Source organism: Rhinopithecus bieti, unplaced genomic scaffold (assembly GCF_001698545.2).
Source record: "Rhinopithecus bieti isolate Rb0 unplaced genomic scaffold, ASM169854v2 scaffold_15776, whole genome shotgun sequence".
In the NCBI taxonomy this organism is placed as follows: Eukaryota; Metazoa; Chordata; class Mammalia; order Primates; family Cercopithecidae; genus Rhinopithecus; species Rhinopithecus bieti.
In genome coordinates, this window is record NW_016808836.1 from 247466 (window position 1) to 260532 (window position 13067).

The 13067-nt window shown below is 54.4% G+C and overlaps 1 protein-coding gene across 1 annotated transcript in view; it reads left to right on the forward strand.

Annotated features, from left to right (window-relative positions):
• RYR1 (ryanodine receptor 1) overlaps nucleotides 1-13067 on the forward strand; it is a 165376-nt gene that overhangs the window by 7964 nt on the left and 144345 nt on the right. The window contains exons 3-13 of the mRNA XM_017887349.1: nucleotides 1093-1197; nucleotides 2313-2387; nucleotides 2473-2551; nucleotides 2904-3016; nucleotides 3335-3428; nucleotides 5859-5952; nucleotides 6081-6155; nucleotides 7953-8109; nucleotides 8247-8411; nucleotides 11350-11471; nucleotides 12694-12889. Of these exons, the coding sequence (XP_017742838.1) occupies nucleotides 1093-1197; nucleotides 2313-2387; nucleotides 2473-2551; nucleotides 2904-3016; nucleotides 3335-3428; nucleotides 5859-5952; nucleotides 6081-6155; nucleotides 7953-8109; nucleotides 8247-8411; nucleotides 11350-11471; nucleotides 12694-12889 (1275 nt within the window). The remainder of the gene's footprint in view (nucleotides 1-1092; nucleotides 1198-2312; nucleotides 2388-2472; nucleotides 2552-2903; nucleotides 3017-3334; nucleotides 3429-5858; nucleotides 5953-6080; nucleotides 6156-7952; nucleotides 8110-8246; nucleotides 8412-11349; nucleotides 11472-12693; nucleotides 12890-13067) is intronic.

A 13067-nucleotide genomic window follows, 5' to 3' on the forward strand; every position in this document is an offset into this window, starting at 1 on the left:
GGGGGGGGGGGGGGGGGGGGGGGGGGGGGGCGGGACGAGGCAAAGGACCTGGACAAGGAGGAGGGATCTGTGATGTTTTATTTTTTATTTTTTAATTTTTTTCAAGTAACAAGACTGAATCATTACAGGGTGTTTTAGGGGTAAGGGGGCCCTCGGTGGGGACGGGGAAGGATGGGACAGGGCCTGAGATGCAGAGGGTGTAGGGCATCTGACAGGGGTGGGGGCTTGAGGGTCTTAGATAGTGGGGTCTGAGGGAAGGTGATCCCTGAGTCCGAGCCTGGGAATTCTGAGGGTGGGGACAGCTGGAGTCTGAGAGGGCAGGGGATCAAGGGGCCGAGGACCTTGGATCCAAGGCAAAGGGGCCTGGAGGGTCAGGGGACACCCGCAGGGGTCTGACTGGGGAGATTGGTGGCTGAGAGGTAGAAGGAGCCTGGGGTCTGAAAGGAGGAGACCTGGGGGAGGGGCAGGGGCTGGCAGACTGAGGGATGTGGAATCTGATGCGGGGAGGTTTCAGAGTCTGAGCGAGTGGGGTCTGAGGAGCAGAGTCTTGAGTTTAGGAGTCGGAGGGTGGGGGACTGAACTGAGGAGGGAGTATAAGATTGGGCGCCCTTCTGTGTCTGTGAAGCAGGGTTCGGAGGTGTTTGATGGAAAAGGCAGGATCGAGGACTGATGGTGGAGGCGGGAGGTGGGGCTTCTTTTGGGTTGGAGGGATGTGGGGTCATCTGCAGAGGAGGACACAGAACAGGAGATTCCTGTCCTTGGAGCAGGGTCAGTGTGTCTCAGGGCAGAGGTATGGGGCTGAGGCTTCCTATAAGATTAGGTGGGACACGGGTTAGTGGGGTGGGTTAGGGTTAGGGAAGCTTCTAAAAAGTCTGGGTGCGGCTGAGGTGTTTGAGGGAGGAGGCACAGAAGAGTGTTTTCATGATGTTGGTCTAGATTCAGGGGTGGCAGAGGGCAGGGCCTTCCTGTGGGGTGGGAGTGGGGTCTGGTGTCTCAGGAATGTGGGTATTCAGACTAGGGGAGGGAGTGTGGCAGGGAATGGTGCTTGGGGGGTCTTCCGGCCCCTCACTCACATCCCCCCTCCCACCCCAGAATGTGCCCCCTGATCTGGCCATCTGTTGCTTCGTCCTGGAGCAGTCCCTGTCCGTGCGAGCCCTGCAGGAGATGCTGGCCAACACGGTGGAGGCCGGCGTGGAGGTGAGGACCCCACCTGGGGGTGGGCGGGGTGGCAGGGATGGGCGAGAGGACCTGGGAGTCGTTTAGGGCACGGTGGCAAGGATGGGTGAGAGGATCCAGGGGTCGCTTACCATCTGCTCTTCTTCCTCTCTCTGCCCTGCCCCCCACAGGCCCTCAATTTGGATAAGTGGGTAGGTCTGGCCTTGGATGTCACCTGTCCTTCCACCCCTCCTGACCCCAGGCAGGCCCGTCTCTCGGGCCCACGCCCTGCACACAGGGACTGGAGGGTCCTCCCCCACCCCAGTTGTCAGGGGCTGTGGAGCCCAGAACAGGCCAGACAGGAAGGAAGGAAGGAAGGGGATGGGGGCTTCTGAGCCTCTGTCCCCGATGCCTGCTCCTTTCTCCTCGTTCCAGTCCTTTCCCCCAACCCTGATCCCAGCTCGTCTCCGCATGGGACCTCTCCCCCACCTCCCCTATCCCAAGCGTGAGTCCCGCTGGTCCAGGAGTGGGTCCACCATGTGATCACCTGGCCCCATCACATGGTGCCCCCATGGCGCCCTCGGAGCGTGGGCATGTGACAGCCATGATGGGAGGCATGGTGACATCGAGCAGTCTGATGTCCGTCCCAAGGCCCGGGTTGGGGACCTTGTGCTGGGGAGGGGCGGCTGCCTTAGCACTGTGGGTGATGTTCACCTATGGAACAACTGCTAGGCCTGTCCCGGAGCACACGGGCTGCAGCTTAGCATGTTGGGGGAGGTCAGAGCAGAGGCGCCAAAGTCCACGGGACATGAGACCTTAGGGCTGTCCTCAGGGTCTCCAGGAAACTAGAATACTCCTGAGTGAGTCTTCCTGAGTGATTTCCAGCCAAGGTGAAGACAGCAGAGAGGACAGAGTGGGCCTTGGGGAATATAAAATGCTCCATCCATAGGCATCTCAGAGACATGGTCCCCGCTTCCATAAATGCAGAAACTGAAGCAGGGAGTCCTGTGAGAGTCTGAGTTGAGGCTGTTTCACCTACGGGCCTGAGCATGGCGTTTCACAGGGAGCATCTTGTCACCTGTGACTAGGCCAAACTTCTTGGGGATCTGGAGAGTCTGGGGGTCTGTGCTTATTCTGTTCCCTCCCTCCCCCTGCAGTCATCCCAGGGCGGGGGACACAGGACGCTCCTGTATGGCCATGCCATCTTACTCCGGCACGCACACAGCCGCATGGTGAGTGCAACCTCGGTGGGCTTGGGCAGGGGCCAGGACATGCGGGGCCTGCTAGAAAGAGACTGACCTCCACCTATAACCCTAGTATCTGAGCTGCCTCACCACCTCCCGCTCCATGACTGACAAGCTGGCCTTCGATGTGGGACTGCAGGAGGACGCAATAGGTACAGCGGCTGGAGGGGGTGGGGGTGTGAAGGGGACCCCGCAGCAGGGATTCAGGGGGTAGAAGGTCTGCAGAACGCCGAGGCAAGCATGAGACTACCCTGAGGACATGAATGGGGGCTTCGTAGCTGGGAGTCTGCGACACAGTCCAGACAGAGAGACTTACACACACATTGGGGAGCGCTAGGCAGAGAGTCTGAAGTCAGGAACGGGGAATGTTGGGCAGAGAGTTGGTGGCAGTGATAGAGTTGTGGGCCAAGGGCCCGGGAGGCTCGGTGGCTGGGAGAGCCCTGGGGAAGAGCATTCTGAGAACCCATCGTTCTGACAACCACCCCATTCCCTCCCCACCCATAGGAGAGGCTTGCTGGTGGACCACGCACCCAGCCTCCAAGCAGAGGTCTGAAGGAGAAAAGGTCCGTGTTGGGGATGACATCATCCTTGTCAGTGTCTCCTCCGAACGCTACCTGGTGAGCCATTGCGGTTCCTCCTGCTCCCAGGTCTGGGGCACATGGGATGGTACCCCATCTTCTCACCATAGGTTTGCCTGACTGATCTCCCACCCCCAAGGTCCTGACTCACAATTTCCCGTTTCCTGACCCCTGACATCCAGTTTTCTGATTTCTGACCTCCCATTGCCCAACTTGATCATTTCCTGATCTGTGATCTCTGATGACTCTTCTCCCATCTGGTTTCTGGGTATCCACCCTTGATTTCTGGCCTCTGACGCTGGGACTCTCGCCTACTCCTGCAATCGTCTCTGACTGCCGCATCCTGGTGGCCCCCAGCACCTGTCGACTGCCAGCGGGGAGCTCCAGGTTGATGCTTCCTTCATGCAGACACTGTGGAACATGAACCCCATCTGCTCCCGCTGCGAAGAGGGTGAGGTCTCCAGACTTCCCGCCCCTAAATGGAGACCCCCCAAAACAGACCCTTAGTGTTGCCCTTCAGGCATACCCAAATAGAACCTTGGAACCTAACCCCAAACCCAGATCTCCAAATTATGCCTCTCACACTTAGATCTCCAGCTGACCCCAAATCCAGACCCCCAGAGCTCAGACCCCCCCAAACCCCAAACTAAATATCAGGCTCCCAAACTTAGACCCCAAAGTATTAGCCCCCAAGTCTCCTAAACTCAGGTTCAAATCTTAAAACATCAAGTTTAAAGCTTGTAGCCGGGGCCAGGGCAGTGGCTCACGCCTGTAATCCCACCACTTTGGGAGGCCGAGGTGGGTGGATCACGAGGTTAGGAGATCAAGACCATCCTCGCTAACACAGTGAAACCCCATCTCTACTAAAAATACAAAAAATTAGCTGGACGTGGTGGCGGGCGCCTGTAGTCCCAGCTACTCGGGAGGCCGAGGCAGGAGAATGGCGTGAACCTGGGAGGCGGAGCTTGCAGTGAGCCAAGATCATGCCACAGCACTCTAACCTGGCCGACAGGGCAAGACTCCATCTCAAAAACAAACAAACAAACAAACAAAAAACACTTGTGACCAGGCATGGTGGCTCACACCTGTAATCTCAGCACTTTTGGAGGCCAAGGCAGGTGGATCACCTGAGTTCAGGAGTTTGAGACCAGCCTGGCCAACATGGTGAAACCCCATCTTTATTAAAAACACAAAAATTAGCTGGCTGTGGTAGCATGTGCCTGTAATCCCACCTACCCAGGAGGGTGAGGCAGGAGAATTGCTGGAACCTGGGTGGTGGAGGTTGCAGTGAGCAGAGATCATGACACTGTACCGCAGCCTGGGTGACAGAGCCAGACTCTGTCTCAAAAATAATAAAATAAAATAAACTCCTTAGACAATAAGCATAGACTGTGATCTCAGCCCCTCAAACCCAGACCCCCAAATTCAAACCTCAGATCCCCAAACCAAGACTCCGATCTTCAGCTCTCCAACCTCAGACTTCCAAACTTCAATTTCAAATCTCAAAAACCAAAGTCCACCAAAGCAAACTCCCAATTCAGATTCCTATGCTAAGACTCCAGGCATGGCCCGCTATTTTGACCCCACGTCTCATACCCCAAAATTCAGAATCCTAAACCAGACCCACACTGGGACTCAAACCACAGATGGTTTTTGATCCTTAAACTCAGACCGTGAAACTCAGACCCATCAACTTCTAACTACAAAGCTCAGATCGCTCCTACGTCATACCCCAAAGCTCAGACTTCTAAACCCTAGATTATGACCTCAGATCCCCAACCTCACTTTCCAGCTTCTGGCCTCCAAAATCAATACTCAAGGCTGGGCGCGGTGCCCTGTAATCCCAGCACTTTGGGAGGACGAGGCGGGTGGATCACTTGAGATTGGGAGTTCGAGATCATCCTGGGCCAACATGGCAAAACCCCATCTCTACTAAAAATACAAAAATTGGCTGGGCATAGTGGCAGGCAGCTGTAGCCCCAGCTACTTGGGAGGCTGAGGCAGGAGAATTGCTTGAACCTGGGAGGCAGAGGTTGCAGTGAGCCAAGATTGCACCACTGCACTGCAGCCTGGGCAACAGAGCAAAACTCTGTCTTAAAGACAAAACTGGCCGGGCGCGGTGGCTCAAGCCTGTAATCCCAGCACTTTGGGAGGCCGAGACGGGCAGATCACCAGATCAGGAGATCGAGACCATCCTGGCTAACACGGTGAAACCCCGTCTCTACTAAAAAAAATCAAAAAACTAGCTGGGCGAGGTGGCGGGTGCCTGTAGTCCCAACTACTCGGGAGGCTGAGGCAGGAGAATGGCGTGAACCCGGGAGGTGGAGCTTGCAGTGAGCTGAGATCCGGCCACTGCACTCCAGCCTGGGCGACAGAGCCAGACTCTGTCTCAAAAAAAAAAACTAAACTAAACAAAATGAAACAAAAAACCCTCAAAATTCAGGCCCTACTCCAGAACCCAGCCTCAGACCCAACCATCACCCTTCTAAACCCAGACGCCAAACCTCAACCCTAGAACATAGACTCCAATACCAGTGAACATTAGACCTCCACCTTTGACCACACACGCACTCTGACCCCAACCTCAAAAGTCCAAACTCAGAACCTTAAATCACAGACTCACAACTCCCCCAGCCTCAGCTCTTCAGACCCAGACCCCCCAAATTAGGTGCCCAGCTTCAGACCCCAAGTTTCATATCCCCACTTCAGGCCTCAACCTTGGCCCGAAAATACTCTGAATCTCAGACCTCCAACTGCAAAACTCCAAACCCAGCCCTCAGTTTCCCCCATGGGAGGAGCAGGGCCCCTGACTTCATCTTGGCTCCTGGGTCTTCCTGGGGCTCCAGGCTCCCATTGATCACCTTCCCTTGCTCCTCTCCAGGCTTCGTGACAGGAGGTCACGTCCTCCGCCTCTTTCATGGACATATGGATGAGTGTCTGACCATTTCCCCTGCTGACAGTGACGACCAGCGCAGGTCTGGCCTGCAGACAAGACAGCCTGGGGTCTAGGGGTGGAGGTGGAGGGCTGGGACCCTATGAGCAGGATTAGAAACTAGATTCTGGGGAGCTGAACCCTTGACTTCACTCTCTCCTCTGTCCCCAGACTTGTCTACTATGAGGGGGGAGCTGTGTGCACCCACGCCCGCTCCCTCTGGAGGCTGGAGCCACTGAGAATCAGGTAGGGTGGGGAAGGTGGGGAGAGGCCAGGGATGGGGAAGGTGGGGTCTCCTGGCAGCCTGGGGGGAGAGAAAAGGTCTTGAGGGAAGATCTGATAAAGAGACTGAAGGGTCTCGAGGAAAAATCAGAGCAGCCTGAGAGAGAGATGAAAATCTTGGCCAGGCGTGGTGACTTCATGCCTGTAATCTCGGCACTTTGGGAGGCTGAGGCGACGGGATCACTGGAGGCCAGTTCAAAACCAGCCTGGGCAACATCATGAGACCCCTATCTCTGCAAAAACAAGAAAGACAGAAAGAAAGACAGAAAGAAAGACAGAAAGGAAGGAAGGAAGGAAGGAAGGAAGGAAGGAAGGAAGGAAGGAAGGAAGGAAGGAAAGAGAGAAAGAGAGAAAGAGAGAAAGAGAGAAAGAGAGAAAGAGAGAAAGAGAGAAAGAAAGAAAGAGAAAGAATCAGCCGGCTGTGGTGGTGTGCACCTTTAGTCTCAGCTACTTTGTGGGGCTGAGGTGAGAGGATGACTTGAGCCCAGGGGGTCAAGGCTGCAGTGAGCTGAGACCTTGCCACTGTACTCCAGCCTGGGTGACAGAGCAAGTTCCTGTCTCAAACAAACAAACAAACAAAACAAACCAAAAATAAGCCAAGCACAGTGGCTCACGCCTGTAATTCCAGCACTTTGGGAGGCCGAGGCAGGTGGATCACTTGAGGTTGGGAGTTCCAGACCAGGCCGACTAACGTGGTGAAACCCTGTCTCTACTAAAAATATAAAAATTAACCTGGTGTGGTGGTGGGCACCTGTAATCCTTGCTACTAGGGAGACTTAGGCAGGGGCACCTGTAATCCTTGCTACTAGGGAGACTTAGGCAGGAGAATCCCTTGAACCCAGGAGGTGGCGGTTACAGTGAGCTGTGATTGTACCATTCCACTCCAGCCTGGGTGACAGAGCGAGACTCCATCTCAAAAAAATACAAAAACAAAGGCTGGGCGCGATGGCTCACACCTGTAATCCCAGCACTTTGGGAAGCTGAGACGGGTGGATCATTTGAGGTCAGGAGTTCAAGACCAGCCTCGCCAACATGGTGAAACCCTGTCTCCACTAAAAATACAAAAATTAGCCGGGCATTAGTGGTGTGCACCTGTGATCCCAGCTTCTCGGGAGGCTGAGGCAGGAGAATCACTTGAGCCTGGGAGGCAGAGGTTGCAACAAGGTGAGATTGTGCCACTGCACTCCAGCCTGGGCAACAGAGTGAGACCCTGCCTCAAAAAAAAAAAAAAAAAAAAAAAAAAAAGCAAGCAAAACAAAACAAAGAATGAAGTCTCTCTGGAGTCCTGTGGGAAAAGGAGGTTTGGGGATTTTCGAGGGAGAGATTGGGGTTCTGAGTAAAACAATGGGGGATTTTAGGGGTCTGGAAAAACGAGGACACTGAAGATATTTGGGAAGCCCTGAGGAAGCTGTGAAGGCCTGAGAGAGGATTGGGGTTCCTAAGGGAGGACTAGGAGTCCCAATTAAGATTTAGGGGCCCTATGAAAGGTTTGAGGAACACTGGAAGAGGGTTCGGGGCTTGAGGAGGTTTGGATCAAGATTGTAATGTCCAGGCCAGGTGCAGTGGCTCATGCCTGTAATCCCAGCACTTTGGGAGGCCGAGGCGGAGGACTGCTTTAGCCCTGAAGTTTGGGATCAGCTTGGGCAACATAGCAAGACCTGGTATCTGTAAAAAAAAAAAAAAAGAAAAAGAAGAAAAGGCTGTAATGTCCATGGGAGAACTGGGGGGTCCTCTGACTCCCCTGGCCCTCACCCTCCACAGCTGGAGTGGGAGCCACCTACGCTGGGGCCAGCCACTCCGAGTCCGGCATGTCACCACCGGGCGGTACCTGGCACTCACCGAGGACCAGGGCCTGGTGGTGGTTGACGCCAGCAAGGCCCATACCAAGGCTACGTCCTTCTGCTTCCGCATCTCCAAGGTCAGTGGGGTTTGTGGCGCCCTCCCTCACCTGGAGCCCCTAATCCCAGCCCAGCCTGCACTTTGCAGTCCCTCAGGGGGCCTCCCCTGCTAAACACACAGGCAGAGGAGGCTGACCTGTGTCCCCTGCCCCTGCAGGAGAAGCTGGATATGGCCCCCAAGCGGGATGTGGAAGGCATGGGCCCCCCTGAGATCAAGTACGGGGAGTCACTGTGCTTTGTGCAGCATGTGGCCTCAGGACTGTGGCTCACCTATGCCGCTCCAGACCCCAAGGCCCTGAGGCTCGGCGTGCTCAAGAAGAAGGTGGGTGTAATCCCAGCTACTCAGGAGGCTGAGGTGGGAGAATCACTTGAGCCCAGGAGGTCAAGGCTGAGGTGAGCCGTGATCACACCACTGCACTCCAGCCTCGGTGACAGAGTGAGGTGGGGTGCAGGGAGGGTGCTGAGTGGTGGTGCTTGAGCCTTTGGGAGTTTGAGGATGAGACCGAGAGAAAGACAGACTGGGAGAGAAACTGAGACTGAGAGAAATAGCAAAAAAAAGACAAAGGGATATATCTAGAGAGAGAAAGAGAGAGAGAAAAGAAATCTATAGACAGAGATAGGGAAAGGCAGAGATAAAGAGGCATGGAAACAGAGAAATAGAGAAAGATAGAGACAGAGAAACAGAGACACGGCTGGGCGCAGTGGCTCCCTGTAATCCCAGCACTTTGGGAGGCCCAGGCGGGTGAATCACCTAAGGTCAGGAGTTGTTTGAGACCAGCCTGGCCAACATGGCGAAATCCTGTTTCTACTAAAAATACAAAAATTAGCCAGGTGTGGTGTCAGGTGAGTGTAATCCCAGCTACTTAGGAGGCTGAGGCGGGAGAATCACTTGAACCCGGGAGGTGGAGGTTGGGTGTGAGCCAAGATTGGGCCACTGCACTCCAGCCTGGCTGACAAGAGTGAAACTATCTCAAAAAAAAAAAAAAACCAAAAAACAGAGACAGAGTGAGAAAAGATGGATAATCACCGACTGAGAATAACGTTCAGCAAACAATTACTGAGTACCCAAGTTTTTCTGGTTGTGTGTATAGAAAATAGAAGAGGTGCAAAGACCTGTTCCCTGCCCTCCCCGTGCTCAGAAATTGTGAACAAACTATCTTTAGTGTAGTACATAGTTTTACAATTACGGAGTGGGAAAACTATTTTTGGCAGAGGGAATGGCATGTGCAAAGGTCCTGAGGTTAGCATGAGCTTGACTTATTGCAGTAGCAGAAAGAAGCCACAGTGTGGCTAGAGCAGGGTGAGCAACAGGTGAGTAGTGGTTGGTGAGAAAAGAGAGGGGTTGGGAAAAGCTTGTGTGAGGCCTTGTGGGGCTTGGGAGAGGTCTAGCTTTGTTTGTTTGCTTTTTGTGCAGATGAGGTCTCACTATGTTACCCAGGCTGGTCTCAAACTCCTGGGGCTCAAGTGATCCTCCTGCCTCAGCCTCCCGAAGTACTGAGATTAAAGCATGAGGCACTGCTCCTGGCCAGGTTCTAGTTTTTATCCTGAGTGAGATGGGCTCATGGGAGATTTTGAGCAGGGCAGGGAGGTGACCTGATGCAGGATCACAGAGTTCTTAGGCTGTCTCTGGGAACAGACTATGGTCGGGGGACAAAGCCAGAGCAGGGAGACCACAGAAGAAACTGCTGTGATGTTCCAAATGGGAGATGACAGTGAACAGGAGCAGGATGGGGACTGTGGAGTTGGGAAAAGTCGTAGATTCTGGTGGGGTTCTGAGGGTAGAGCCAACAGGATTTGCTGGCAGATTGGCTGGGGGGTGAGAGAAGGGGAGGGGTTGAGGATGATGCCATGATTTTTGCCCCAAGCAACTGGAAGGATGGAAGTGCTGAAACAGCCTCATTGTCTGCAGAATCACCCGAGGTTTGTGGTCTCACAGCCACAGAGAACAAGGACGCAGACACACAAAGAGTGAGGTTAAGAGGGGAAGTTTAATAGGCGAAAGAAGGAGCTCTGTATTGGGTCCCAGAAAAATGGGTTGAAATGCAGGGGGTTCCACGGTGAAATGCAGAGGGCTTTACAGATGAGCTGGTGGGGAGGTGGTGTTTGATTTACCTAGGGCACAAAAGACTGGTTGGACCAGTTGTGCCATTGCATAGGGCACAAATTTCTGGCTGCCTCCACCCTATGTTTTTATTGTACAAGCAGGTCCTCTGTCTGAGGTGTGCCATGTTGCCCATTTCTTTACTGTACACGTGGTAAAATACATACATACATACATACATAAAGGGAAGAAGGGGCCTCCATGTTGGACGTGCCTAGCCCCAGGTGTTCCTTGGCACATTCCCCCATGCAAGCTTCTAGCTTGCTTATCTATGTTTGTAGCTCCATTTTTCAGGCTGCTCTTTGTTAGAAAAGAAATGGTTTTGGGGGCTGCTTTTCATTAGAAAGGAAACTCTGCTGAGGACTCTGTTGCCCTTACTCTCTGCCTAAATAATTTCTGTCTACCTCTTGTATCAGTGCCATCAACCAAGTTAGGGGACAGTCAGTGTTGGCTCAAAAGGACAGGGATCTTAAGCTTTACTGCCAGTGCCTAGAACAGAGCCACTTACTACAGCCTTGCTGAATGGACAAGTAGGAAGCTTTGGGGAGGCACCCGTTTGCAAAAACAGGACTGTAGTTGAATACATGAGCCAAGGGCATAGAGACGGGACCTGGGCCATGTCCAAAGTGGGGACACTTGAGCATCATCAACAGGTGGATGGTATTTACAGCCACAGACTGGATGAGTTCTGGGGAGGTCAGCTCGGGGCGAAGCTGGCAGCCGTGATGGTCTCACCTTGTGGAAAGGTGGTCTGGCATTCTGTCTGCGACATGCTCAGTTTGGGGGCTGTTAGAGCTTTCTGGTCGGGGGGAATGTTAAGTCAGCAGTAGGTACAGGTGGAAAGGGTCTGGCCTGGAGACAGAGAAAGGAAGGAGATAGGGATAGAGAAATGGAGAGGGAGAGGCAGGGACAGAGGTGAGAGAGATAGACGGAGAGACAAAGACAGACAAGACCAAAGACAGAGACAGAGAGACAGAGAGGAGAGAGAGAATCAAAGACACGGAGTAGACAGATGACAGGGGACAGAAAAATGAGAAGGAATTTGCAGTGAGATTCCGCAGAGCAGGGAGGAGGGGGCAAGTGCAGAACTCAAGTCTGGACAGAGGTCTTGGGGGCATGGCCCTAGGCCCACTCCAGATGTCTGTCCGCCCACTCCTAGGCCATGCTGCATCAGGAAGGCCACATGGACGACGCCCTGTCACTGACCCGCTGCCAGCAGGAGGAGTCCCAGGCTGCCCGCATGATCCACAGCACCAATGGCCTGTACAACCAGTTCATCAAGTGAGTGACCTGCCTTCCCTGCCCGGGTGACTCCTGTGCTCTCCCGTGCTCCAGGCATCCATGCACCTGGCCTCTTTCATCTCTACCTCTGATGCCCACACCTTTGTCTAACATATACATGGGCCAAGGGCAGTGGCTCACACCTGTAATCCCAAGAGTTTGGGAGGCCAAGGCAGGAGGATCGCTTGAGCCCAGGAGCTTGAGACCAGCCTGGGCAACATAGGGAGACCCTGCCTCTACCAAACAAACAAAAAAAAATTATGCTGAGCGCAGTGACTCACGCCTGTAATCCTAGCACTTTGAGAGGCTGGGGTGGGCAGATCTCTTGAGCCCAGGAGTTCAAGACCAGCCTGAGCAACATAGTGAAACCCTGTCTCTATAAAGAAATTACAAAGGCCAAGGCCCGGCCACGGTGGCTCAAAGCCTGTAATCCCAGCACTTTGGGAGGCCGAGATGGGCGGATCACGAGGTCAGGAGATCGAGACCATTCTGGCTAACCCGGTGAAATCCCGTCTCTACTAAAAAATACAAAAAACTAGCTGGGCGAGGTGGCGGGCGCCTGTAGTCCCAGCTACTCGGGAGGCTGAGGCAGGAGAATGGCGGGAACCCGGGAGGCGGAGCTTGCAGTGAGCTAAGATCCGGCCACCGCACTCCAGCCTGGGCGACAGAGCCAGACTCCGTCTCAAAAAAAAAAAAAGAAATTACAAAAAATTAGCCAGGTGTGGTGGCACGTGCCTGTAGTCCCAGCTACATGGGAGGCTGAGGAGGGAGGATTGCTTGAGCCAGGGGGGCAGAGGCTGCAGTGAGCCACTATACTCCAGCTTCAACGACAGAGTGAGACCCTTCTCATAAATTAATAACAATAACATACACATGACCCCTTACCTCTAAATCCTGACCTCTGTACACTTGACCCCTAATCTGACCTTGACAACCATGATCATATTCCCGATCATCACCCAACTTTCACACCCCTGACACCCAAAGCTGGACCCTGGACCTCTCCATCCCTGAGTTCTGGAACCTCCCTGTACCTACACAGGAGCGAGTCCCAGTCCCAGCTCTGCCCTTGGCCATTGTGTGACCGCGGACCAATTCTTTTCCCTCTCTGCATCTCAGTCTCCCCCTCTGTAAAACGAGTGGGTCTGGGGGAGTCTTGCGGGAGTGAGGTTGCGGCCGTTAGCGCTCCCGGCCCTGGCTGACAGCTGCGAGGTCCCCGTAGGAGCCTGGACAGCTTCAGCGGGAAGCCACGGGGCTCGGGGCCGCCGGCTGGCACGGCGCTGCCCATAGAGGGCGTTATCCTGAGCCTGCAGGACCTCATCATTTACTTCGAGCCGCCCTCCGAGGACTTGCAGCATGAGGAGAAGCAGAGCAAGCTGCGAAGCCTGCGCAACCGCCAGAGTCTCTTCCAGGAGGAGGTGAGGATGCAGCGAGGACGGAGCACGGCCTATGGGCCCAGTGGACGGGACCATGGAGGGGCGGGGCCACTGATGGGCGGGGCCATGGCGCTTGGCGGGGCGGGGCCTGAGGGACCTGGGGAAGTAGGGTCTGAGAAGGGAGCGGGGCAGGAGGAGGAGCTGGACAGGAACCCCAGCC